Genomic DNA, 25834 nt, shown 5'->3' on the forward strand with positions numbered 1-25834 from the left:
CCAATAGGAAAAGGGGACCAGGAACTAGAGAAAAGGGTAGATCAAAAAGAATTAACCTAGAAGGTAACACACACGCACAAGAAATTAATGTGAGTCAACTCCCTGTATAGCTATCCTTATCTCAACTAGCAAAAACCCTTGTTCCTTCCTATTATTGCTTATACTCTCTCTACAACAAAATTAGAAATAAGGGGAAAACAGTTTCTGCTGGGTATTGAGGGGGTAGGGGGGAGAGGGAGGGGGTGGAGTGGGTGGTAAGGGAGGGGGTGGGGGCAGGGGGGAGAAATGACCCAAGCCTTGTATGCACATATGAATAAAAAAAAATAAGAACAGAAATACAGTGTTCTGCGGTCATTTATATAAAAGGCAATTTTTCCCCCAAAGAAACAGTGGTAAAAAAGAAAGCATAGTTGTCACTATATGAGTAAAGTAATAAAGGGCTCTCATAGACAAATTCTAGAACTTCTTAATTACATACAGGCTCATTTTCTACATCCCCAGTGTTATAAAGTACCAGAAGTCCATTAGAAAATTAAGCTGGAAAAAAGAAGACAACACTTTGTAAATTTCCACTGGAAATTAGCTGGGAGAGGCAGAGGAATGCTGGATCAAACGTGGGTAATCGTGTTTAACTGTGCCTTAGAGCACCACATGTGTAATATGATTTGCAGAGAAACTACCCCTCCTGCTACTGCTTCTTTGGAGTATTCTGTGTTAATGGGGTTAGCTAATTTAGTATTTTAACTTAAAAAGTCTTGGCTGATTAATAAATGTTGCACACTGTGCTAGTAATTAATATAATTTCAAGACTTACAAATGAAAGTTGAATTGTTAAGAAAACATCTGAAAATATATGATAATTCCTATTTATCATAAAATAGTAACAGTTCAGAAAATATGCTAGATTGTAAAGGTCTAAAGAGTTTGAAAACTCAAATTAAGTCAAAAAAGTTTTCAGATGTATTAAGTCTCCTTTTCACTATTCTTTAGTGATACATATAACCAGATTTTTAGCCATACATACCATATTTTTAAGTGTCTTTCTTTTTTTTTTTTTTTGGCAGTACTAGGGTTTGCTTACTCGGTAAATGCTCTGCCATTTGAGCCACACCCCAAGCACATTTTGCTTTAGTTATTTTTAGATAAGGTCTTGCACTTTTGCCTGAGGTCTGCTCTATGACTGAGGTCTTTCGCCTCTGCCTCTTCTGTCTGGATGAAGGTTGCACATCACCATACCTGGGCTTGTTTCTTGAGATAGGATCTCATTAACTTTGTTTTTTGGCCTTGCCTGACCTCAAACCATAGTCCTCTAAGTAACTGAGATAAGCATGTGTCACAGTGCCTGACCCTTTAAATGTTCTTTTAAAAATCTGTTATTTTGTTCTAGTTTCTTAACCTTTCCTACACTTTTCCTATGAAGTGATACCCATTCCTAATTAACAACAGGGTTTTCATCTAAGCCAAGTAGCAAATTTGAGGGAAATGAAACCAAGTAAAATTCCCAAGTACAGGTCGTTTTCCAAAAGACCTAGAGACAGCTATAACACCTGTACTCAGATTCTTAAATAAAAGCCTAAAAGTTTAAAAAAATATATAGCTACAACATAATTTAATCATGAGCTTCTCTTCATAGGGAAACTCATCACATTCATATATTTTAAACCTCAATGTTCATACCTAAACCTACAGAAAAGTCTTGAATCCTTAGGATCCAACGAGTCTTCAATTTTAGCTCAGACTTATAATGAATTTGGACATGAGAATTTGACCTAGCAAGTAGTGCCTTGCTTTGGAAACCTTTAGAGAGAAAACTTGTATTTGTTTTTTTTTTTTGTAAAAAATTACCATAAATTTGGTGGCTTAAACAATGAAAATTTACTAAGCTAAATTCTTCAGGTCAGAAGTCTGAAATGGGTTTCACTGGGCTGAAATTAAAGTATTGGCAGGGCTGTGTTCCTTTTGGAGACAATAAAGGATAATCCATTTCTTTGCCTTTTACAGCTTCTGGAGGCTGTCTACATTCCTTGGTTGTGGTCTTCATCCGCCATTTTCAAAGCTATCAAAGGTGCCTTGTGCCCTTCACACAGTGCATCACTCTGATCTCTTAAAATGTAGTCACATCTCTTTCTGTCACCTACCTTTTAATTCCCACATTTTATTAGCACAGATTTTACAATTTGGAGGGTTTCACTGTGATATTTCCATACCTGCGTATCCATACGTGAATCATATTTACCCCTCTATTACTCTCGCCCTCCCACTTGGGAGGACTCTTGCTATTATCTCATCCAGATAATCTCACCATTTAAAAATTCTCAGTCTAGTCACATCTGCAAAGCCCTTTCTATCATGTGAGGTGCCACACTCACACATTCCTGGGATTAGATCACATGGGCTCTCCGAGGATCATGATGCTGCCTGGCTGGCCCTGGCTTCTGGTGGAATGTGCTAAATCTACTATACTCAGGACAAACTTAGGGCTGCGTGGTTATAGTCTACTGAACTAAGCCAGGATGTTTACAATACACAGCAGGTACAGTGGCCTCCTCTTCATCTGCACTTACCATTTCTAAGTTTCAGTTACCTGTGTCAACCAAAGTGGTCTGAACATACTAAATGCACAATTCCAGAAGTAAATGCACCATTCTGAGGAGCAGGATGGAGTTTCATCTGCCATCCTGCTCCCTCCCACAAATCATTCCTTTGTTTACAGAGCCCACACTCTGTACTACCTGCCTGTTAGTTGCTTAAGAGAAATCTTGGTTATTAGATTGACTATTAAGATACCGCAGTGCTGTGTTCAAGAGACTTCATAATGGCCCCAAAGTATAATTCAGATATGCTAAAGAGAAGCTATAAAGTGCTTCCTTTAAGTGAAAACATAGACTCCCAACTTAATAAGGAAAGAACACAGTATACATAGGGTCTGGTATTATTGTGGTTTTAGCCATCCATTGGACATCTTGGAATGTATGGATAAGAGGGGACTACCATATTAACAAAGAGGATTTCACACCTCTCATAAAACTGTATCATAGCCTCCATCGCTAGACTTATGAAAGCCAACTCCGCTTCCTCTCTGGTGTTTGATGGGTACATTAGCTGTTAACTGTTAATGCCAATGGTTTGGCCACCAGTGGAGCCTCTCATTTCTTCCACCTTTGAATAATAAGAAATTATTTTCCTGCTTCACCTAAATAAGTTGTGTAGCCCCGTTTCACACTGAGAATAAAATCCTTTGAAATGTTATCCTCTGAAATTTCGAGAGCTAGCATTTTCTCTGACCTCTATCACCCATACAGATAAAAAAAAGAATATATGACATTCTGCTATATTCAACTAAAGGAACATAAATATGTATGTAATTATATATGCAAACAAAATTTACACAGAAGAGATAAATGACAGTCGTTTTCTCTGGAAAACATAACTGGGAATCAGTGAATAAGGTTTAAGGTTTTTGCAATATGTGCTGTGGTTTCAATTGTTTTAAAAGTAAACAGAAATACTTATTCAATTTTACAGTGGATTTGAGAAAACTAAGTAAATCAAGGAAGTTAGAAATTTCCTACAGAAAAGGAAAGAACATAGCACACAGAGAATGAAAGTAGCTCAGTGTCTCTGGAGCACACTTCTTTATGGAATGTAGCAAAGATAAACTAGAGGAATAAAGCTGGGCCAGATCTTGTAAAAGAGTTAAAATTTAGCCTGGAATTGACAAAAAGCCATTGAAAAGCATTTTGGTTGAATAGCATGATTAAAGTTCATTAGTAATACTGGGTAGATAAGACTGAAGGCATTTTATGGCAATTAAAGTAAGAAACTGCAAGTGTCTAAATTAAGACCATAGAAGTAGAAAGGAAAAGAGAGGCTGAATTTGAAGGACACTTGAAAGGTAAAATAAATGGGACTTGGGGACTGATAGGACATAGATGATGCTAAAGAAGGAAAGGAGGGTAACTCACAAGTCTCCAGCTTGGGCAGATAGTTGGCCTGTAATTCACACTCAAGTTAAGACCAAACGGTCCAATGTGTTATGTGCCAAGTTTTGGAATCTGATAGAGAAGCAAATGAGGATGGCAGTTAAAAATACAATTTTGTACGAGCATGATCTTAGAGATTAAGAATAGAAACCATTGGCATAGACATGGTAGCCATAGTCTCTCAACTAGAGGCAGTCACTCACAGATTATAAAAGAAAGAAGAAGAAAATAAAGAACCAGAGTAGAAGACTGAGTCCTGCCATCAGCTTCATTCTATCCCATTACCTCTTACCAAATGATTGCAATACTTTCCTAATGGGTTTTACTCCACCCAGCATATTTCTTCTCAAATACATCTGTCTCATAATCAATACATTCATATTCTTTTTATAACATGCTCTTATTCAGAAGCCTTACATAATTTCCCAATGTTTACAGATAACCCCCCACTTGGTCTTGAAGCTTTTCACATTTTTTTTATTATTGTCCTCTGTCATAAAAATTGGTTTCTTTCAAATTGGTCTTTTCTGTTCCATCAACTTTTCCCAACATTGTTTTTGTGAGCATGTACTGTTAATCTAATTTTACCTACTTTGTCTTCTTTTTTCTATCACAAACTTAACTGTCTTTCACATGACCCAAATTTAGTATGTTCTCTAGTATGCACAAGGTCCCTAGCACCATAAGATAAACAACAAAAACACTGAAAACATTCCTACATTATCAGAGACCAGAACAAATAATTCTACATTTAAAAAATTACTTCCTTATCAATAGCTTGACCAATTTATCAAACAGTTGGCAACTCTTATTCAAAACTTCATTAAGTTATTTGGTTGTGATTCAAGCTGTATAATTCCATGAGAGCAGACACTTTGTTTTATTCACTGTATATCCCTAGAGCTTAGAAATATTCCAGACATGCAAACATTTGTTGAATCAAAGTTCTTCTTTATTTCTCACAATATCTAGATGACAGCTTCCTATGTAAAAGGTCTTTGACGACTGCTTATTAATTGCCTAATTTCCTAGTGTCTTAAAAAATAGACATATGAATAAGGGAAATAATTTTCTCCAAGATGGCACAAGAAAAAGGAATGAGTTTCTTTAAGAACAAGAACAACAACAACAAAAACCCCAAAGCTTTAAAATGACTTCTAGAAAAATCTCTGCAATCCATACTCTATTGTGTAAATTATTGTTATTCTCTTTAATGTTTATTTTAAAGAGCATTCATAAATAACAGCTTATCACTTATCATCATCCTGTGATTATTAAGAGTACCTTGCCATCCATACTAGTTAACTTAGGAAAAACCTAAGTGTCATGGGTTGATTGTTTTCCACTGAAATTTGTGTTGAAGTCTTGACCCCTGTGGCTTAGGAAGAGCTCTGATCTGGTCCTTCTTAGAGTAATGGATAAAGTCCAGCCCATCTTTGGAATCTGTGATTTAACTACCTTTGTAGCACAAAATCTGATAATAATCATCTTTTATTAGATCCATCTATGGTCCTGGCACTTTATACTCATTATCTCATTCAATTCTTATTGTAAGTTTTAAGGTAACATTTCTCTGTCTACCTTACAGACAGGGAAATAGAGGATCAGGGAGACTAAATATATTCCTAACGGGATTAGTGCTGCTGTGTAAGGGAACCAAGAATTGAATTCATATAGCTCTAGTTCTGAAGCCCATAGTTCTACTAAAACACACCACCATTTTCATAATGATATAAAAACAAAATTACGAAATGTATCAAACTCTAGGATATAATGATACCTTTTGAGCCCTTAAGATTAGAAATAAACTGAGCATGGGAGGTTTCACACCTGCAATTCTAGCTACTTGGGAGGCTGAGATCTGGAGGACTGTAGTTCAAGGCCAGCCAGGGGAAAACTTTGCATGACCTCATTTCCAAAATAACCAGAGCAAAATGGATTAGAGGTGTGGCTCATGTGGTAGAGGGTCTGCTTTGCAAGCATCAAGTCTTGAGCTCAAACCCCAGTTCCACCAAAAAAAAAAAAAAGAAAAAGAAAAAAGAACAGATTAGGTTTAAATACAGCATCCCTTAATAAGACCTTTAATTCCTTATAGGTACATTGGTAATGGGGGAAAAGGATTGTCTGCATTAAAAAACTATGCATCTCCGTGATAAGAGTTTACTCTTTCCATAATTTCTATCACAGAATTATTGTCAACAAATATATAAATCCTGAATTTCTGACATATCTTTTGCTACACAAGATACAATTGTGTGTTATCCAGAAAACAAAGGTGGCCTCAGAACAAATTACAAGATATCCATGTTTCATTCCTCCTAATACTGGAATATCCTTAGGCTAATTGTTAATATCAGTTCCTTAGCCTTGAATTGATAGGTAATTTCTTTAGCATTTCCAACTTAGTTTGCTTCTGATTGGTTTGATAATCTCAATACTTTTCAGATCATCAAAATACCTTTCGATCTCTGAAAGCTTCAGGATAAAGGGTTATCAGCAATGCCATAGAGATGGAAAATATTTATGAACCATCTACGTTGAGTAACTTTTTTGGGGATGATATTAATAGCTGGTCTTTCTTGGTTTTTCAAGGAACAAAACTAAGAAAGGATATCACACTACCTTTGATATACAATGAATTCTGCAAAATATCAATGAGGCTATCAATAATTTCAATTATGTCAGCAGTTTACCTTGTTATTTCATAAATCTTTGCATTGTTGAAATAGATAAATAATTCTGAGTAATAAAACTCTCGAAATATTTATCACTGAATTGAATATTTTGCTTGATTAAATTGAGCAGTAATTAATCTTCTGTCATTTCTGTGGCAAACAAATCTACCTACTGAAAACCAGTTGGAAAAAATGTTCCTGACCTTGTTTTCTTATTCATCATATATTGAGTTAATTTAATCAATTACTGAAAAAACCTGCTAAACTTAGTTAACTATTTTCACATCAAATAACTTCTATAAAATGAAAAACTTCCTAAAATTATTTGAATGCTTGTCAATTTGATGTTTGATGTTCATGTAAAAAATTTTTTCAAAAGTCTTTTCAGAAATTTTTTGACTGTAATAAAGCATGTATTTTTTTCTGACTGAAAAAATGACCCAAAACTCATGTGAAGGATGAGAGGAAATTCTAGTCTCTTTATGTAACAAAACACATTTTAATGGATTTTGTAATTATTACTACGTAACATATATGATGATTAGTATCTACTATGTAAGGCATGTAAATTTTCATGAATTTATAGTAATAATTTATATTATGCTAAATTATGCCATTGTAATTATTACTTGTATTATAATAATGTAATGTCAATATCATTTATTATATAAAATACCAAAGTCTTATTATAAGATACATTGCAATGATAATTGCATGAGATATTACAGGATAATAATAACAACAAGGCTATTCTAGACTTAAAATGGTCTACTTATAAATTACATATGACTGATTCTGATGGCAAGGCATTGTTAAAGAAAGGAAGCATATTGGAGAAAGATACCTGTATTGAGACTCAAATCACTAATCACTAATTCTAATAAAATAATTTAAAATTGCATGTGCTGTTTGATCATCCTCTATCTTTTTCAAATCACTAATCACTAATGTTAATAAAATAATTAAAATTGCATGTGCTGTTTGATTATCCTCTATCTTTTTCTGTCATCTTCCTCAGTTGTAAACTAATCTCTTTCACGGTACCTGATTTAGTAAAACTATGTTATAATATTGCATTCAAATGGAATTTAGTTCAACAGAAGCTTTTTGTTTTATTGGCTTTTATTTTAGAAGCATCATAAGTACACATGGTTTTGTTAGAAAATTAAAGATATTACCTTTACAAATGCATAGTTGTTGTTTATCCACTTTTAAATGACATTCATTTATTTTTTTCCTTTGAGAAATGTAGATAGACACATTTCTATCTACATTTTAGCCACCAATATTGATCTCATTTCCAACATTTATAGGTTGCAAATTAATTGCCTCTGAATAACTTAAGAGTGAGTTTTACCTTGTCTCACAAAAGATTCTCTATAGTATTGGGACGGAAAATCTAACGCATCAAACATGGCATAGCTATGGTTTTTTAAAGCTAAGAACTCACATTTTGTCATGTACATTTCGTGCCCATTCCTCTGTTTTGAACTCCTCTCTGGCTAACTTTAACTCATCAATTGGTTCTGCCACTCGCAACGTTGGCTTCAAAGGCTTGTAGCGTTGTTCTAAGACTTCATTGATATCTCGGAAGGGCCCCTGACAAGACAGGATGAGGCATATACACATCATTATGGAGGATTTTTTTTTTAATGTATTGACAACCAGGGCTAATGAACACCCACAAGGTATAGTGCGTTTACCAAATTAATTTTAAGACGACATTTATTTTTCTCTAAGTTCGAAATGTAAGAATATCAAAAACCAAGAATATCACTTATCTTCCAGAAATGTTCTCTCAGGTAAAAGTGACTGTTAAAATGTTCTAGGTTATAAATGGAGGTTTCTCTCCTTATAGCAAGAGATTTTCATGCTGTAACTGGCAGAACTGTAGCCACTGATTGCCTATTTTCTAATTTTAAAAGCACATTTCTTCTCTTTTTTTTTTTTCAGCAGTGGGGTTTGAACTCAGGACCTCATACTTGCTAGGCAGGTGCTCTTACTACTTGAGCCACTCCACCAATACAAGAAACACATTTGTTATAATGTAATTTAAATGGTTCTTTTCCTTTTTGAATGAGTATAAATATGAAAAAAATTACATCTTTCCAAAAGCCCTCTTATGCCCAGAAAGAGGGGAGCATGTGTTTTTTTTATTAAATTAAAACTTTTAGGGGAAGGCCACATCTTATATTTGATTTCCTAATAGCAGATGGACTTATGACACTGTATCTTTAAAAAGTAAAGTTCCAGTAAAAATCCCCTAAACATAGGAAAACCATAAATTTTATTCATGTTAGGTATTATTTATTAATCTAATTTCTATTGTTCAGTTACTCTGGTATCAATGGCAATCTTTTCATAACACAAATGGATAGCAGGGAAAAATCCACAGCTGCACTGTGAAGTGACTTATAACATTCTATATCGTGAAGGTAGCAGTGACTTGTACTAGTTACTAGAATCCACTGGTTATCCAATTAGTATTGTGTTAAGTACAACATGAATCAAAGTCAGCTCAAGACTTTGCTGTGCCATTAATTATATACTGTTTTCTTTTTTCTACCATTATTGAGCTGGAAAGAATGTAAAATGGATGCAGATTTCTAATCATATTCCTTTCTTAAAAATCTCTTCTTTAAATAGGTTATCACTAACAAGACACAGCTGGAATTACTGCAAGCACAGAGTGAAGACTGTGGGGCTAATAAAAAGAAATGATTCACGCCTCATTTATGTTCACTTATGTTTTACATTAATAGAAACCAATAATAGGAACCAGTTACCATAAAAGTCATGGACCGTAAATAACACAAATGGCAAATAAGTATCATCCAGTACTTTTCACAGCTGGACAGGAGGATTGCAATATTTGAAAGTAGTTAATGGATTTTTACTGGAACTTTACTTTTTAAAGATACAGTGTCATAAGTCCATCTGCTATTAGGAAATCAAATGGTTTTCTCATTTTAGCAGATTCTTGCTCTTTGACAAATAGTATGGTTTAAGAGGATTAATATTTGGTGTATAACTAGAGGCATAAATTACTTCTCTGGGCCTGTTTTCATCATATGCAAAATGGAACAGTAACTATATCATAAAATTACTCTTAAATACTTAAGATATGTAACACCCTCAGCATAGAACATATGTGCATAGAATATAGTAAATCATCAAAAATGGTAACAAGAGTGTTACAATTGTTATTTAAAATTACTATTATTTTCAAGAAGAGAAGAAAAAGGCTTTGAACAATAGTAACAGCAAAGAAATAAGCAAGTGGTGGTAAGCTCTGACTTTGAAGGCCAGGGCCCACAGGGAGTAAGTCTTCTTGGTGGCCAAGCTTACCACCTGTGTTGGTGAATCAATATGCATACATCCAATTAGATCCAAGTAGACTTACTCTACTGTTTGTTCTGGAATTTATTAGTCCCAATGAGACTAGGAAATGAAAACGAAGCAGCAACTAGAATGAGAATTATCTGTCTTTTGAGAAAGGTTCAATGTCCAAGCCAACTGTGATCACATCCATCTTGCTGAGTCTTTCAGTCCCTGGTCCATCTATTAAATATTAAATGATTAATGGTTAATGCTGAGAATATTATACAGGACGGTGATATGGTTCAGACAACCTCCAGAGGGCTAGCGTGTAGCTCAGTGGTAGAGCACTAGTCTAGCATGTGCAAGGCCCCAGGTTCAATCCCTAGCACCATAAACAAACAAAGAAAACAGATGGCCTCCAGGTTATTTCTAAATTATTTTACTCATATCATGTAATTTTTACATTTCCTAAGCAATTGCAGGCAAAATTGCTCTATGAATTAATTCTATGTAGCAACAATAGCCATTTCAGTGAATACAGTAAACAATGAGGCTTATTAAAAATACAGAAATGCAATGCTATGTATGATATCTTTGGCAGTGCTGGGGTTTGAACTCAGGATTTCATGCTTGCTAGGCAGGTGCTCAACCTCTTGAGCCACTTCACATGTCCTTTTTGGTGTTGGGTTTTTTCAAGATAGGGTCTTGTCAACTATTTGCTGGGGCTGGCCTTGAACCATGATCCTCCTGATCTCAGCTTCCTGAGTAGCTAGATTACAGACATGAGTCACCAGCACCTAGCTGTATGTGATGCCTTAACAACTACTGAGCACTTAATACATTTAGCACATTGAACAATCAATATATATGCAATGGAGATGCTAGCTATTATAGATAGCTAATAAATTTATTTGCCTATTCTTATGATATTATATAAAATCATTACGTGCTCTAATAGAAATTGTGAGGCACATAATTCATAGTGATAAAGTTTTAGTTATTCAAGATATAAAACCTATTTTACAATTGTATTTTAAATGTTTTCATTAGAGTATTGGCATAACTTATTTTAAGATAAATGATGAATGTATACTCTGAACATATGACTCCAAATGAAGTGAAAATCTCCCACTGTTTCTCTTTTGCATGATTGCTCAATTGTGCTCTGTTTGTGCTGTGGTTTGTCCCACAGTGGCTCATGGAGGCTTGGTTCCAATATGACAGTGTTGAGAGGGTTTAGAATCCATAAGAGGTGGGTAGAATTGTTGGATCACTGTCATTCGAAGGAATCCATTAGTTCCCATGCGAGTGATTCCTTATGAACAGAGGGAATCCCACATGCTTGCCTCCTTCTGCACGTGGCTGCTCGCCTTCCAACTTCTCTGTCATGTTGTGATGCAGTCAGGAGGCCCTCACCTGAAGCCAAACACATGGAGCTTCCTGATCTTGGACTTCTAGCCTCCAAAACTGTGAGATAAATTAACGTCTTTTCTTCATAAAGTACTCAGCTCAGGTGTTTTGTTATAACAACAAAAGAACTAAGATAGCTTGTCATTTTATTTCAGGAAGAGGAAGAATTATCAACTTCTATGTATTATTTGGATAAATCAATAGATTCATTTAAAGGTAATAAAAATACTGATATAAAAATAATTACATAGCCAGTGGCTCAGAAATAAGAAAACCAAAAAGTGGCTTAGGGGAATAACTGATTTCACAGATTTTTCAGTTACTTTTTACAGTTTCTAGAATAACATTGCATAAACTATCAGTTAATAGTATCAATTGTCAATTGATGTTTTGAAAGAGGAAAACTATACAAATAAAGGGAATTGAGGACATAATTACAGAGGTGGAGATACAACATATCACAAACAAACAGCAAAGTAGGAAGGTTTTTAATGGCACAGAATGCAGGTTGTTTTATTGCCAGGCTGATTCGATGGTGGTGGGGGGAGGCAGTCCCTGAGGTGGTCTGCAATGATCCCCCCTCCTGTATTCATACTCTGTGCTCTCTCTTGCCCTCATTTCTAACAAATACAATATGGCTGAGGTGATGGACATCATTTCTGGCATGAAGTTATAAAAATCTGTGACTTCTGAGTGAGAGGGCTTCTCTCTCATTCTCTCTAGGAACATTCACCCTGCAGGAAGCCAGCTCCATGTCATGAGGCATCTTTGTGGAAAAGCCACTTGAAATTGAGATGTAACTGGTCAATCCTCCCATCACTGCACCCCAGTTGAGCCCTTACAGGTGACCACAGCTCTAGCTGACATCTTTACAACTTCATGAGAGAACTGGAGTTAGAGGGACTAACAGATACTATGAAATAACAAGTATGCTTAGGCTTAAACATTGGGTTTTATGATCACTTATTATACAGAAGTAGATACACAGGAGCAAGTCTGGGTACGGAGCTAATGGCCAGGAGTTCTGAAAGTCTGACTTTGTAAGCCAAATCTCACCCAATTCCAGGTTTGTATCACCCCGTGGCAGTGGTCTCTGCATCTTAGTATCTATGAAGATCATGGGATCATGGAATTGTTCATCTCTGGGACTTTTTGGATTATGACAATTATTCTCCACCTTACCCTATTCTACCGTCTCACCCCAGCCAATCCTGCCCTGCCACAGTCCAGACAGAGCCAAGATTTCCTGTCTTTGCTATGAGTCTAACTTGTTTTGGGATAACTCTAACTCTCACACTTAAACTTTCAAACCATTCAAACCAAATCGTGTTTAAAATAGTATAGAAAAAGATGTAGACCATCAGGGGAGGTGAGATTGAATAAATTTAATAATATCTAAAAATTTTTTCAGTAAAACCAGACTATAGTAAGTAGTGCAATAACAACATTTTTCCATAAAAATGTCTAGATTCTAGGCAGTAATCCATGTTTAATTTCATATTTTGTGTAACAAATTCAATACTGAAGAAGCATTGGCTTACTTCTTTGGTGTACATCTTAAACATATATTTTGTATTTAAAATTTCTTGCTTAAAATTAGATTTTTAGAAGAAATAATTTCCCCTTATCACAAAATTTAAATATATATACATATATATGTATACATATATATGTATATATATACACATTAAATACATTTAATATATATTAAAATAGCAAAATACCATCAACAGAGTAAAAAGGCTACCCACAGAATGGGAGAAAATATTAGCATATCATATACCTGACAAGGTATTAATATCCAGAACATACACAGAATCCCTAAAACTCAACACCAAAACAACTCAACCAAAAATGGATAAAGAATTTCAACAGACATTTCTCCAAAGAAAACGCACAAATGTCCAATAATAATGTAAAAGGATGTGTTCACCACCACTAGCAGTGGAAAAGTGCTCATTAAAACTACAGAGGGATGCCTCCCCACATCTGTTAGGTTATGGCTACTATAAAAACAAAACCAGAAAATAACAAGTCCAGGCAAGGATACAGAGAAACTGGAACGCTTGTGTCCTGTCAATGGGAATAGGAAATGGTGGAGGCCCTGTGGCAGTCCCTCAAAAATTGAAAATAGAACCTGAAAATGGTGATGTACATGTGTAATCCTAGCACTAAAGGCTGGGGCAGGAAGAACATAAGTTAGAGGCCAGTCTGGGTGAAAGTGTCTCAAACAAAAAATAGAGCTACACCTTATGATTTAGCAGTTCTCACTTTGAAGTGTATATTCGAAGGAGATGAAAGCAAGGTCATGAAGAGATATTTGTACATCGTGTGCATAGTAGCCTTGTTCAAACAGCTAAAATGTCAAAGTAGGCCAGGCGTGGTGGTACATGCCTATAATTCCAGCTGTGCAGGAGGTAGAGATGGGAAGGACAATGGTCCAACACCAGCCTGGGCAAAAAGTTAATGAGACTCCATCTCAACAGACAAATCAAGCATGGGCATATATATAATCCCAGGTACCTGGGAAGCATAAATAATAGGAGGATCATAGTTCAAGGCCAGTTAAAGCAAAAAATGTAAGACCCTGTCTGAAAAGCAAAAAGGGCTGCAGGCATGGCTCAAGTAGTAGAGTGCTTGCCTAGCAAGTGTGAGGCCCTGAGTTCAAGCCCCACTGTCCCCCTAAAAAATATAGAAGTAATCAAAGTGTCTATTGACAAGTGAATGGATAATAAACAAATTCAGTATGTACATATGCTAGACGCCCACCTTAAAAAGGAAGGAAATTCTGACAGAAGCTACACAAAGATGAGCCCTAAGGGCACCATGCTCGGTAAGACAGGCCTTGCTGGTGGGGAAAGGGGAGTGGAGAGCTGTTTGGTGAGCTCAGCTGCAAGACAGAGGGTGCTCAGGAGACGGACAGTGGTGACAGCTACACCACAACATGAATGTGCTTAATCCTACCAAAATGTACACCTAAAATGTCATGTTCTGTGTATTTTGCCACAATAAAAAAAGCAAGAATGAAGTTAATGAGAGAATCCTCGTAGGAACAGTCAGTACCTGACAGCGCTTCCTATGGATGGGTGGCAGGATGTCACAGCGGGGGAAGGAGCGGGCACTGCTGCAGGCCAGCCAGGTGCTGAGGCTGGTGCTCTGCTGCAGCTGAACTTTGGGCCTGTGGTGCAGCAAAGGCTTCACCTTCTGTAGCCGGAGCTCCCACGGGTCAGGCTCTTTTCTGAATGGCGAATTGTACACACCCGGAATCTAAAGATGAAGAAAGCAATTTGGATTTTACCTTTAATGTTCATGGAAAATGCAAGGAAGATAAGGCTGTATCATGAAAGTGTCAAATGTTTAAGGAATATTTTAAACTATAACTCTGGTTCTGAATCAGATTCACCAAAGGAGATATTCAAAACTCTTACTCTTTGTCTCAATGCTAAACCAATTCTAGCACCTTTCAGGATGGAACAGTAAACATGTTAAAACTACCAAGATATAGTTTCTATCAGCCACACATGGAGTTTTTATATAATCATATTGAAGAAAAATATAACAGGGCTCTTAAGCCAGCCGTTTTATATTTAACCAAATCTGTAAGTCATACATTTATTTATAGGAAGTCAAATGTCCAAGGCTTGAACTAGGTTTGGGTGTAAAGTGTGTACGCAATAATTATTTGGTTATTTGAATTATTGCTCATCACACACCCTAATGGCAGCTATTTTAAGTCCTGTATCTCTTTAATCAAACTAGTATCACATATATTGATTGATCACTGAAAATCATATCCTTAATTTAATGCTCATTAAATGTTCAGTGCCATGCTTCTATAGTGTCATGTCACCCTGGTTGCTCCATCACTGACTTTGTCACACCATGCATCAAAATAGTCAAGAGTTACTTAGCACAGCATCTGCCATGTAACAGAGATTAAAAAGAGGTATGTGTGACAAATGTTAAGTTCAAGTTTAGCAGGCGTCCATTTTCTGGAAGCCTAATATTATTTTCCACAGAACTATAATCAAAATGTAAACATATTTATATGTATTTTTGTGTATATACAAATATCAGAATGCAAATGCAGTCATAGAGAAAAGTTACATTTTTAAGGAGCAGTATGCCTTGTTTGGCTGTTCTGTAGACATGCCGGATGAGATAAGTAATACATCTATTAAATCTCTCTGTTCTTCTCAAGCATGTACTTTGCTTTTATACTATCATCAGCTGCATAAATATTCTTAGTTGTTACATTAACCTCAAAAAGTCAGATGTTCCAAAGTATTAAGATTGACTAGGATAGCAGTCTTTGAAAACTATCTGAGAATATTTTCTATTTCCAACCAACCTTTCAGTAAGAGTTAACCTCTATCAAACACATACCCAGACTGGATTTATAAACTACTAACGCTTCCTAAATAACTTGGGGATACCTCTACCATCACACCTAGCACACTGCTTCATAATTATCATAGTGGGTTTCAGTCATCCATAAACAAACATAGAGACACAACTGCAGGCATGTCTCAACCTCAAGGCCTAGAGTGCCAGGCACATAGCACACCTCAATAAATGAACTCTAAATATGCATCCCAAAGAACGACGGACAGTTCAGAAAAGCCCGCAAAATCATCTATTTTACTCTAGCTTTCCAAAGTCACATAAATATCCAGAGTAAAATGTCTGAGATTTATTTCCAAATCTTCTTGACTGCTTCCAAGGAATTGATAGATTAGACTGCTTTTCTCTTTCTTAACGTATCAGTTTCAATTTGCTTCCAAAGACACTGTGATCTAGAAGTAAATTACCACAGACCCATCTAAGGCACCTCCAACTCAACATTTTCTGTTTTATAATTGAGGACTAAATTTTATTCAATATAAAAAGTTAATCTAAACACACATATATTTAAAAATATTTTTGAACTGACTCTTCTTTGAGATTTCCTCCTCACAATTGATAGATGAGAAAACACAATGCTAAAAAATGGTAAAAGGCAGTTATAGAATGTATTTTTAATGTCATACTAACATTTTCTTATTACATAGTAAGCAGACAAAATGGATACATAGGTAGTTTAATGCTAATAATATCACACATTACAACAGCTTTCAGTGGGTACTAATTTTTAAGTGGATGTTGATTGTTGAGATGACGTTTACAGTGATTTTCTAAGATGAGAACATATTGATTTTAATGAGAAAACTTAAAAGACTATTCTGACATAAAATATAACTAAATCACATAGTTTATGAAAAAAGATACAGGAGACCACCATGTTGGGATTAGTGATAATCTAATTAATTGAAGTCTGTGCGTTCATTACTTAAGTTTCTTCTACAACCTTACAGATTAAAATGGTAAAATAAATATAACTTAAGTAGATTATAATTTGTCACTTAAAAATATCTGTCTACCAGACTAACTGCTCCCAGCTATATCCACTTTACCCCATTAGGAGTCTTCATCACCTTGCACATTTGCATGCATGTGTATACACAGGCTAGATGGGAAATGCAAATAGATCAGTAGACATGATAGCTTTCTTAAATTATATTTTGCAACCTATATAGAGACCTCCTCATGTGTATTCTCTTTGCAATTTAAATCAAATATAGATAGAAAATATATCTTAATTGAATTTCAAATGAATCATTTAAAATCTTCAAGGTGTCAGTATTTTATAAATTAATTTAATACATTTGGTTAACTTACATCAATAAAAACACTCCAACACTCTGGCAATCCCTATAGCAAGCAAATACTCTATTTACATTGCTATGGTATTCATTTAATTATTATTTCTTTAAGTAAATAAAACAACCTTAACTTATTGTAGTAATTTGTGAGCCACTTAAGAATAATAGATTATTGTTGATTTTCAAGAAAATATTACTATGAGTCACAAAAGGTAGAGCTAACCCTAAGGGACAATGACATATTTTCCAGTTTTCACATTTTTCACAACTTAGAAGGGCTACTGCCAACCTAGCTTTGGGGACTTCATTTTCAACAGTAATTTTCTAGAGTGACCAACACTATGGGGAAATCTGTGCTAACTGTTTAAAAAAAAAAAAAGAAAAAGGCTACAACTGAGTTATTTGCAGTACTGTCATGCTAACATTCAACTCAATAAGACCCAAGAAATCTCAGGAGAGGACTCTGCTAATAGCTTCTTACTGACCTCCCTGCATCAGACCTGGCTGCTGACTGGTGGCCCAGTGGTGAATATGGCAAATGAGCTGTGAAAGCACTGATTTTTTTTAAATGCTATGATTCTGACTCATCGAAGGAAAAAAAAAAAGGCAATGAGTTATATAATAGATATGTATTTTTCTTGAATTCTCCCCTCTTCAGACCCTCCATCATGGGAACTTAAGCATGACCTAGAATATTAATTATGTCAGGTTGAGCAACGAGCAAATGTACCATTTGTTACCCAGTCACCCTTAGCATTACATTAATATTTTGAACTATTCCACATTTCTAACAATCTATCAGTGGGTTCTTTTCTCCTCAGTTTTTATCCTTATACTTAAAAGTGCAACTGACTTGAAAACAAATGGATATACCTGTCTTAGAGTATCTACTGCTTTAGTTCACAAAGAATGTTTTTATGGCCATTTCCCACGGATACACTGACCTTTATTTTGTAATTGCCTGGGGGATGTTATGGTCTAATTTTTCTTTCTTCACTCTGTTATTGAGGTTTACTTTTAAAACACATTTCTATAAAGAAGAATATGAGACTGGATTATACATCTTATAATTCTCAAATCACAGTCTCTAATGTTTCAGCTTTATTTTTGCCATATGAAAAATAGTAATGTCTCATGACTTGAAAGCATACTTATTCCAGGGATGATGAATAGTTAAGTCTACAGGGTAGGTCGGAAAATTCAGGTTTTACTTTTAGAAATGACAATTACAGAGCGAACATGAGTCACAGATTGCCACCAAAAGGAAGAAAATCTAAAACTATTTTCAGGTCTTTTGGTTCAAAATTTGTGAATACTATGAGTGATAAGCAGTTCTTAAAAGAGGCCATCTAAAATATGTCTAAACTAGATTTTAAGCAAACATGATTTTTGAAAGATAAGACATTAAGCAAGAACAGAAGAGTAATAAAGTTCTCTAATAAATAGAAAAGTAAAAGTGGACCAGAGATGGTGAATGAAATATCTTCTAGGGTAGGACTGCTGAATCAACACTCACCAATGCACTTCATCATAATTATCAGGACATAGTAGTGCTGGGGGATTTATAAAAATCCCACTCAGCAAATAATTGCCCTGTTGTTAGGAGACAGAGTGTTAACATGCTGTCACAGTCCAGCATTTAGTAAGATATTCCACATCCAATTACTCTTGCTGAGAACTAAGGAGAAGTGTGATCATTTCTCAGCTATAGCAGTTATGCTTCTACATGCATTCCAGACAACAGTCACACACAGATATAGACCCAAGAGAGACAAGACTTCATGGAAACACAGGGACTTAACAAGAATGTATTTGGTAGAGAACTTACCTATATAAAACCAGGCTTAAAGAAATAAGCTATTACTAAGTACAAATAATTTTTTGCTTCTTTCTTTTATTTCAGTTAAGAAGTAGAATTTTTAGGGCTAGGGGTGTAGCTCACTGGTAGAGTGTTTGCCTAGTAGCCACCAGGCTCTGAGTTCCACCCCTAGCACCACAACCAAATAAATAAATAAATGAAGAAATGATTGAAGAAATAAGGAATGAAGGAGGGAAGGATGGGAAGGAGGAAGGAAGGAAGGAAAGAAGAAAGGAAAAAGGACAGAAAGAAAAAAGAAAAAGAAAGATTTAAATGCTTTGGGTCAAATTACAAAGTGAAGTTACAAAAAGTGCAGACCTCAGAAAGTCGAAATAGTAACTTGAAGGGGACATTTGGGATGCCTCTAGGAGCTCCCTGAAGAACACCATTCAAAGGTATTATTTCAGCCAACATCACCACAGTGCTTGCACACTTATTCAAAGACCATTCTTCCTGAATTCCTCAGTGCTGCAGAAGGAGGGGGTATTCCAAAAATACTAGCTGCATTTAGCCTGAGTTTGTTTGGAGAAGAATATTCTAGAATTCCTTGGAGTAGTGTAAGGGGCAAGTAGACTGACAGGGATGTCCACCCTTAAAAGAATTCCCTAACTATTTTGGTGTACCTTCTTTATTCTACAGAATATTCATTTTTTTACATGTATTTCAAATAGAATAGAAAAAAAGAGGTTCAATTTGACTTTTTTCTTACACAATAGTTGGGAAATATTTCAAGTGAAATGTGAACTTTGATATAATTGGCTTCACTATGTAAGCAAAACTGCATATTTTAAAACTTACTTTGAAATTCTCATAACATTATTATGCATTCTCATTACATGTTGATTATTATGAAAAAATTTAATTAAGGTATCCCTTAAATGCTAGTTCAATAAATATTTGACATCTACTAATTTAGAGATACTTTGCTAGATCTAAGGTAGGCAAAGGGATGAAAAAAACCAAAGTGACTACTACCATCAAGCCATTCTCAGTGCAAGGAGAGGGTGGAAGTAGAAGAATGGTTCTGTAACAGGCTGTAACACAAGTAGCTCATAGGAAATATCCTCTAGGAACTGTTATAGAAGACATGTACAGCCTTTAAAAATCTCCATGGAAGGAAAATGTCTGAAGTTGTTCAAATATAGGTAGAACTTTGCAATAAAAAAAGAAGAAAGGTATTCCAGACCAAGAGAATCATAAAAGTAAAGACACAGTTGTGGGAAAACAAAGTCTCTTTTCAGCGAACATCAATTTGTCCAGTGTAAGCATGGGGTCACGATCAGAGATGAGCTTGTAAAGACTGGGGCCAAAACTAGAAGGCTAAAAATCTGGACTTAATTCTGCATAAAATTGGAATTTGTTAATTTTCACATCTCCTTTAAAAGGTAAACTCAGGAAAAAGTCTGACAGAGGCCAAAATAGTGTTCAAAACCTGCAGGAAGCCAGGTGCCATTGGCTCACACCTGTTATCCTAGCCACTTGTGAGGCTGAGATTGGGAGGATCACAGTTCAAGGCCAGACTAGGAAAAAGTTTGTGAGAACCCATCACAACCAATAGCTGGGTGCATTTGTAGGTGCCTTTCAACCCAAGCTATATTGGGAGGCCAATCAGGAGGATCACTGTTCCAAGTCAGCGGGATGGTCAGTGTGGATCAAAAAAGGAGAGTCAACTCTATGTTGTATAAAAGAAATCAACTTTAAATTTAAAGACAAACACAGATAAAAAATTAAAGGATAGTAGACAATATACCATACTGACACTAATCAAAAAAAGTTGGTGATGTTTCATTTTAGGCACAGCAGACTTCAGAGCAAGGACAGTTAGTATGATATAAAGGGATCACTTTCCCAAGAAGATATAACAATCCTTAATTTATATGCACCAAAAACATCAAAGTATGTAAGGCAAAAACTACTAGAACTTCGAGAAATAGATGAATCACTGTACCAGCTGGAGATCACAGCTGTCTTCTATCAGAGATGATACACTCAGCAAAGTGAAAATCAGTAGAACACAGTTGGACTTAACAGCAACACCAGTCAACAGGATACAATTTGACATCTAGCGACCACTCCATCCAACAATAGCAGAATACATGTTCTTCTCAAGTTCATATGGAACACTCACCTACATAGACCATACTCTGGGTCATAAAACAAACCTTAGCAAATATAAAATAGAATTCATATAAGGTATGCTCTCAGACCATAATGGATTTAATTAGAAATTATTAATAGAAATACAACTGGAACACCCCCAAATACATGAAGATTAACAATATACATCTATGTAACACATGAATTAAAGATGAAATCTTAAGATAATTTTTAAGATATTTTGAATTAAATGAAAATAAAACTTACGAAAAGTTGTGGGATGCTGTGAAAGCAATGCTTAGAAGGAAATTTAGAGCATTAAATGCATATATTAGAGGGCTAGTGGAAAGGCTCAAGTGGTAGAGCATTTGCCTAGTAAGTGTGAAACCCTAAGTTCAAACTTGAGTACGGACTAAAAAAAAATGTACATGTTAGAAAAGAAGAAAGTTCTAAACTCAATAGTATAATAGCCCACATTAGGAAAGGAGAAAAAGAACAAATTAATTCCTAAGTAAGTGGAAGAAAAGAGGTAATAAAAAGTTAGCATACAAAACAATGAAATTGAAAACTAGAAATCAAAAGAAAAGTAACAAAATGAGAACAATCTGTGATGCTCTGAATAAGAGATAGAAGATGAGCTGCTTATGAAGGAATTGAAGAATTCTTATTGAGAGCTAAGGAAAAAGAGCAGTGGAAAGAAAAGGATGAGATGAACAGGTTGAAAAGTCCATTGCATAGCTGTAGAAGGAGGTCTGGAACTTAGGGCAGGGGTCATAGCTAGTAACTGAGTGTTTTAGGAATAACAATAGTTTGAAAGTGTGAAAATGGATGGGGTCACTGAAGGAGAGTATAGACTAGGTGAAGACACAAGGTGTTAAGAGTGTGTATAGGTGGGAGAAGAGAAGCCATGAAGAGCACTCAGAAGAGCACACAGAGAAAGAAGAAGCAGGACACAAAGGAGAAGACGTTTCAGGAAGGAAGTCAGCAGTGTCAGAGCTTAGAGAGGTGGGACAGCTTGAGCCCTGCAATGGAATGGTAATTAGGTGACAGGTGACCTCTGCAAAAGCAGACCCTGATCTTGTGACAGAAATTCACTGAATGTGAAACAAGAACAAGAAGTAAAGATTGGACTTCCCTTTAACCATATTGTGTTTAAAATTAAAAAAAAAAAACTTTATAAGAAAGATTCCATTTAAAGGACTTTCATGGAAACAACTCTCTCTTGACCTATAATATTTCTCCTCTTTTCACTGAATGATTTCTCTCTGACCTTCATTATGTCAAGGAAGAGGAATGAACTTTCAGTTTGGCAAGTCTAGGAAGGATCTGTTCCAGCCTAGTTTAGCCCCATCTCCCAATCTTGAAAACTCCAGCCTGCCTAAAAGAAGCAAATACACTTTGCTCCTACTTCCCTTTAGATTTCCAGGGATAGGCCTGGTTTTCTTGCTTTGCTATAAGTAGGAGGTAGATTAACTAAGGAATTAAGTAGAAGCAAGCTTATTATTAAGATGTAGAATGCCAATCTGGCTTTCATGATGAATAAAAGAGATTTTTTTTAATCTCCATCTGCATTTCTTATCTTTCTCTCAACTGGTTCTGAACTCAAGACAAAAAAAGGGGGCTCACTATGGGTTCTAACCCTTTTCTTTCCCTTCTTAGCCATATTTCTACTCTGATTATTCCCTAATAGTGCTTTGGCAAATATCCTGCCTCACTTCTGCCATTAAATATATTGATGTCTCAGATGGTGCTGACTATACCAATACATAGAGCTTAATCTTATCATTTTGAATATAACCATCCTACTTCTTTTACTGACATGAGTATTCACTAATTAAAGGAAACACTACTAGTTAGTTCAAGAATGAGATACCAAAGACATTTGTATTCTTATAAATATATTTTAATTTCAAATAAAATGATCACAGAACAACATGTAACTAAGTGTTAAAATGGATCTATTATTTTACTATTTCAGCTTGTGCCTCAATGACACAAATAATAAGATGAAAATTACACACTGTTATTCTTCTTTCCATGATGCTGTCAAGGCAAATATATTGCCTAAAAGCCTTCCATAAAAGCCTGTGAACCCGTACTTGCTTTCCTGTAACAGGACCTTGCATCTGAGACTTGTCGCCTTTCTACACTTCTCTCATGATGTGAGAAGGAAGAGGTAAGCTAAGTCCTACAAAATATGAAAGGTTAACAATGTTGACCACATTGTCAAGTCTCTGCTTTCAAGCAAATGGAACTTGAAAGATATGATTTCAACCATTATCTAAGGAAAATATCCTTGAAGTAGGCCCTTTTTCCACCCCCCTCAAATGATGTCATCAAGAGAAAGCATGGTTTTGAAGACAACCAGATATGCCTTTCAATTTCAGCTTTATCCTACCTATTTACATGACCTGCTTTAATCTTGGGTGAGTCAGTCATATTAGACAGTGTTTGAGTCTCTTAACCACTGCATAGATTATGAGTTTGTTTTAAAAGTCCAGGAACTGGTGGATTCTCTGCTGAATTCTATCAGACCTTTAAAGAAGAAGAAAAGCTTAAGGAACTCTCCTTAAGCTTTCCCATGAAATAGAAAGGGATGGAACACTGCCTAACTCATTCTATCAAGCCAGTATTATACTCATCCCAAAACCAGACAAAGACACATCCAAAAAAGAGAACTATAGGCCAGTCTCCTTAGTGAACCTTGATGCAAAAGTCCTCAATAAAAAGCTGGCAAATTGAATCCAACAACATATCAGAAAGATCATTCACCATGAAAAAGTTGACTGCATCTCAGGGATGCAGAAGTGGTTCAACATATGCAAATCAATAAATGTAATATAGCACATTAATAGAAGCAAAGAAAAAAACCACTTGATCATCTCAATAGATGCAGAAAAAGCCTTTGACAAGATCCAACACCACTTCATGATAAAACACTAAGAAAACTAGGAATAGAAGGAATGTACCTTAACATTATAAAGACTATATATGACAAACCTATAGCCAACATCATACTTAATGGAGAAAAACTGAAAACATTTCCCCTAAAATCAGGAATGAGACATGGGTGCCCACTCTCCCCACTCCTATTCAACATAGTCCTGGAATTCCTACCCAGAGCAATAATGCAAAAGAAGTAATAAAAGGAATATAAATAGGTAAAGAAACTGTCAAAGTATCCTTATTTACAGATAACATGATCCTATACCTCAAAGACACAAAAAACTCTACCCAAAAACTCCTAGACACCACAAACAGCTTCAGCAATGTGTGAGGATACAAAATCAACTTACAAAAATCAGTAGCTTTTCTATACACTAACAATGAACAAATTAAGAAAGAATATATGAAAACAATTCCATTCACAAAAGCCTCAAAAAAAAAAAAAGGAAATACCTAGGAGTAAATTTAACAAAGGATGTGAATGACCTCTACAAGAAGAACTATAAACCTCTAAAGAAAGAGACTGAGGAAGACTACAAAAGGTAGAAAGATATCCCATGCTCATGGATTGGTAGAATCAACATAGTAAAAATGGCTATACTACCAAAAGCAATCTACATGTTCAACACAATTCCCATCAAAATCCCAATGATATTCATCACAGAGATTGAAAAATCTACCCTAAAGTTCATTTGGAAACACAAGAGACTACAAATAACCAAGGCAATAGCAAAAAGAGCAACACTGGAGGTTTCACAATACCCATCTTCAAACTATATTACAGAACCATAGCAATAAAAACAGCATGGTACTGGCACAAAAACAGATATGAAGACCAGTGGAACACAGAGGACCCAGATATGAATCCACACAGCTATGCCCACCTTATTTTTGACAAAAGCACCAAAAATATATAATGTAGAACAGACAGTTCCTTCAACAAATGTTGCTCCCCAGCCCTGAACAATCTCTGCTTTGCCGGCCAGGCTCCCAAGGCCTGCACAGCCCTGCAGGAGCTCTGTCTTGCTGGGCCATGCTCCCCAGCCCAGCACGACCTCTGCTTTCCCAGTCATGCCCCCAAAGCCTGCACAGCACTGCACAATATTCAGTCTGCAAGGCTGTGCCCCTAAGGCCACAAGCCAGGGACCCACACACACACACAATCTCCGTTCTGCTAGACCTTGTTCCCCCAAGTCTGTCAAGCCAGGGATCCATGGACATGCAGGATCTCCACTCCACCAGCCTGCACCCTTCAGGCATGCCAAGCCCACGCTCCAAAGGCCCATTACTTCACCTCAGCTAAAGGACTCCACCAGAAGGCCCGTGGGACCCCACCCACTGTCCACTTGCCACAGAAAGGCTCCAAACCTACCTAAGAGACACACACAGACAGGTCTGGATGCTAAGGAACTAGCATCAGAACAACTAAGACTGCAATTCTACTGCTCCAGAACTGCTGATTTTTAATTTTTATTTTATTATTTTTATTTTTAAATTTTTTCCCTTCTTTAAGGGATTTACTGTTTGATCATCCACCATCTCTATCATTTCTTTTTTCTTTTCCTCTCTACTCTATTCCTTTTATCTTTCCATCTCTTTCTCTTTTTTATCCTTCTTTCTTGGTTTTGTTAGTATTAACATTGCTACCCAGCTAATAGTAAATTACACATAGTTCAGGGATAGAAACGTTACCTAGTGGAAATATGGGAAGAAGAAAAAGGGAAGGAAACTATTTCCACCCTCCCCTCAATAAAGTACTGCAGGATTTAGAGTGAAATGAAGAAAAAGGATACCCAGACCCAGACTCCAACAAAACAATGAAGCCCACAAGAACATCCTGAA

At 35.9% G+C, this 25834-nt stretch overlaps 1 protein-coding gene across 1 annotated transcript in view; it reads right to left on the minus strand.

The window, feature by feature from the left end:
* The window catches only part of Spata17 (spermatogenesis associated 17), a 203674-nt gene that overhangs the window by 71586 nt on the left and 106254 nt on the right, over positions 1-25834 (minus strand). The window contains exons 7-8 of the mRNA XM_074048977.1: positions 14453-14656; positions 8109-8257 (exon numbers count right to left, since the gene is read on the minus strand). Of these exons, the coding sequence (XP_073905078.1) occupies positions 8109-8257; positions 14453-14656 (353 nt within the window). The remainder of the gene's footprint in view (positions 1-8108; positions 8258-14452; positions 14657-25834) is intronic.

Source organism: Castor canadensis, chromosome 11 (assembly GCF_047511655.1).
Source record: "Castor canadensis chromosome 11, mCasCan1.hap1v2, whole genome shotgun sequence".
Taxonomy (NCBI): Eukaryota; Metazoa; Chordata; class Mammalia; order Rodentia; family Castoridae; genus Castor; species Castor canadensis.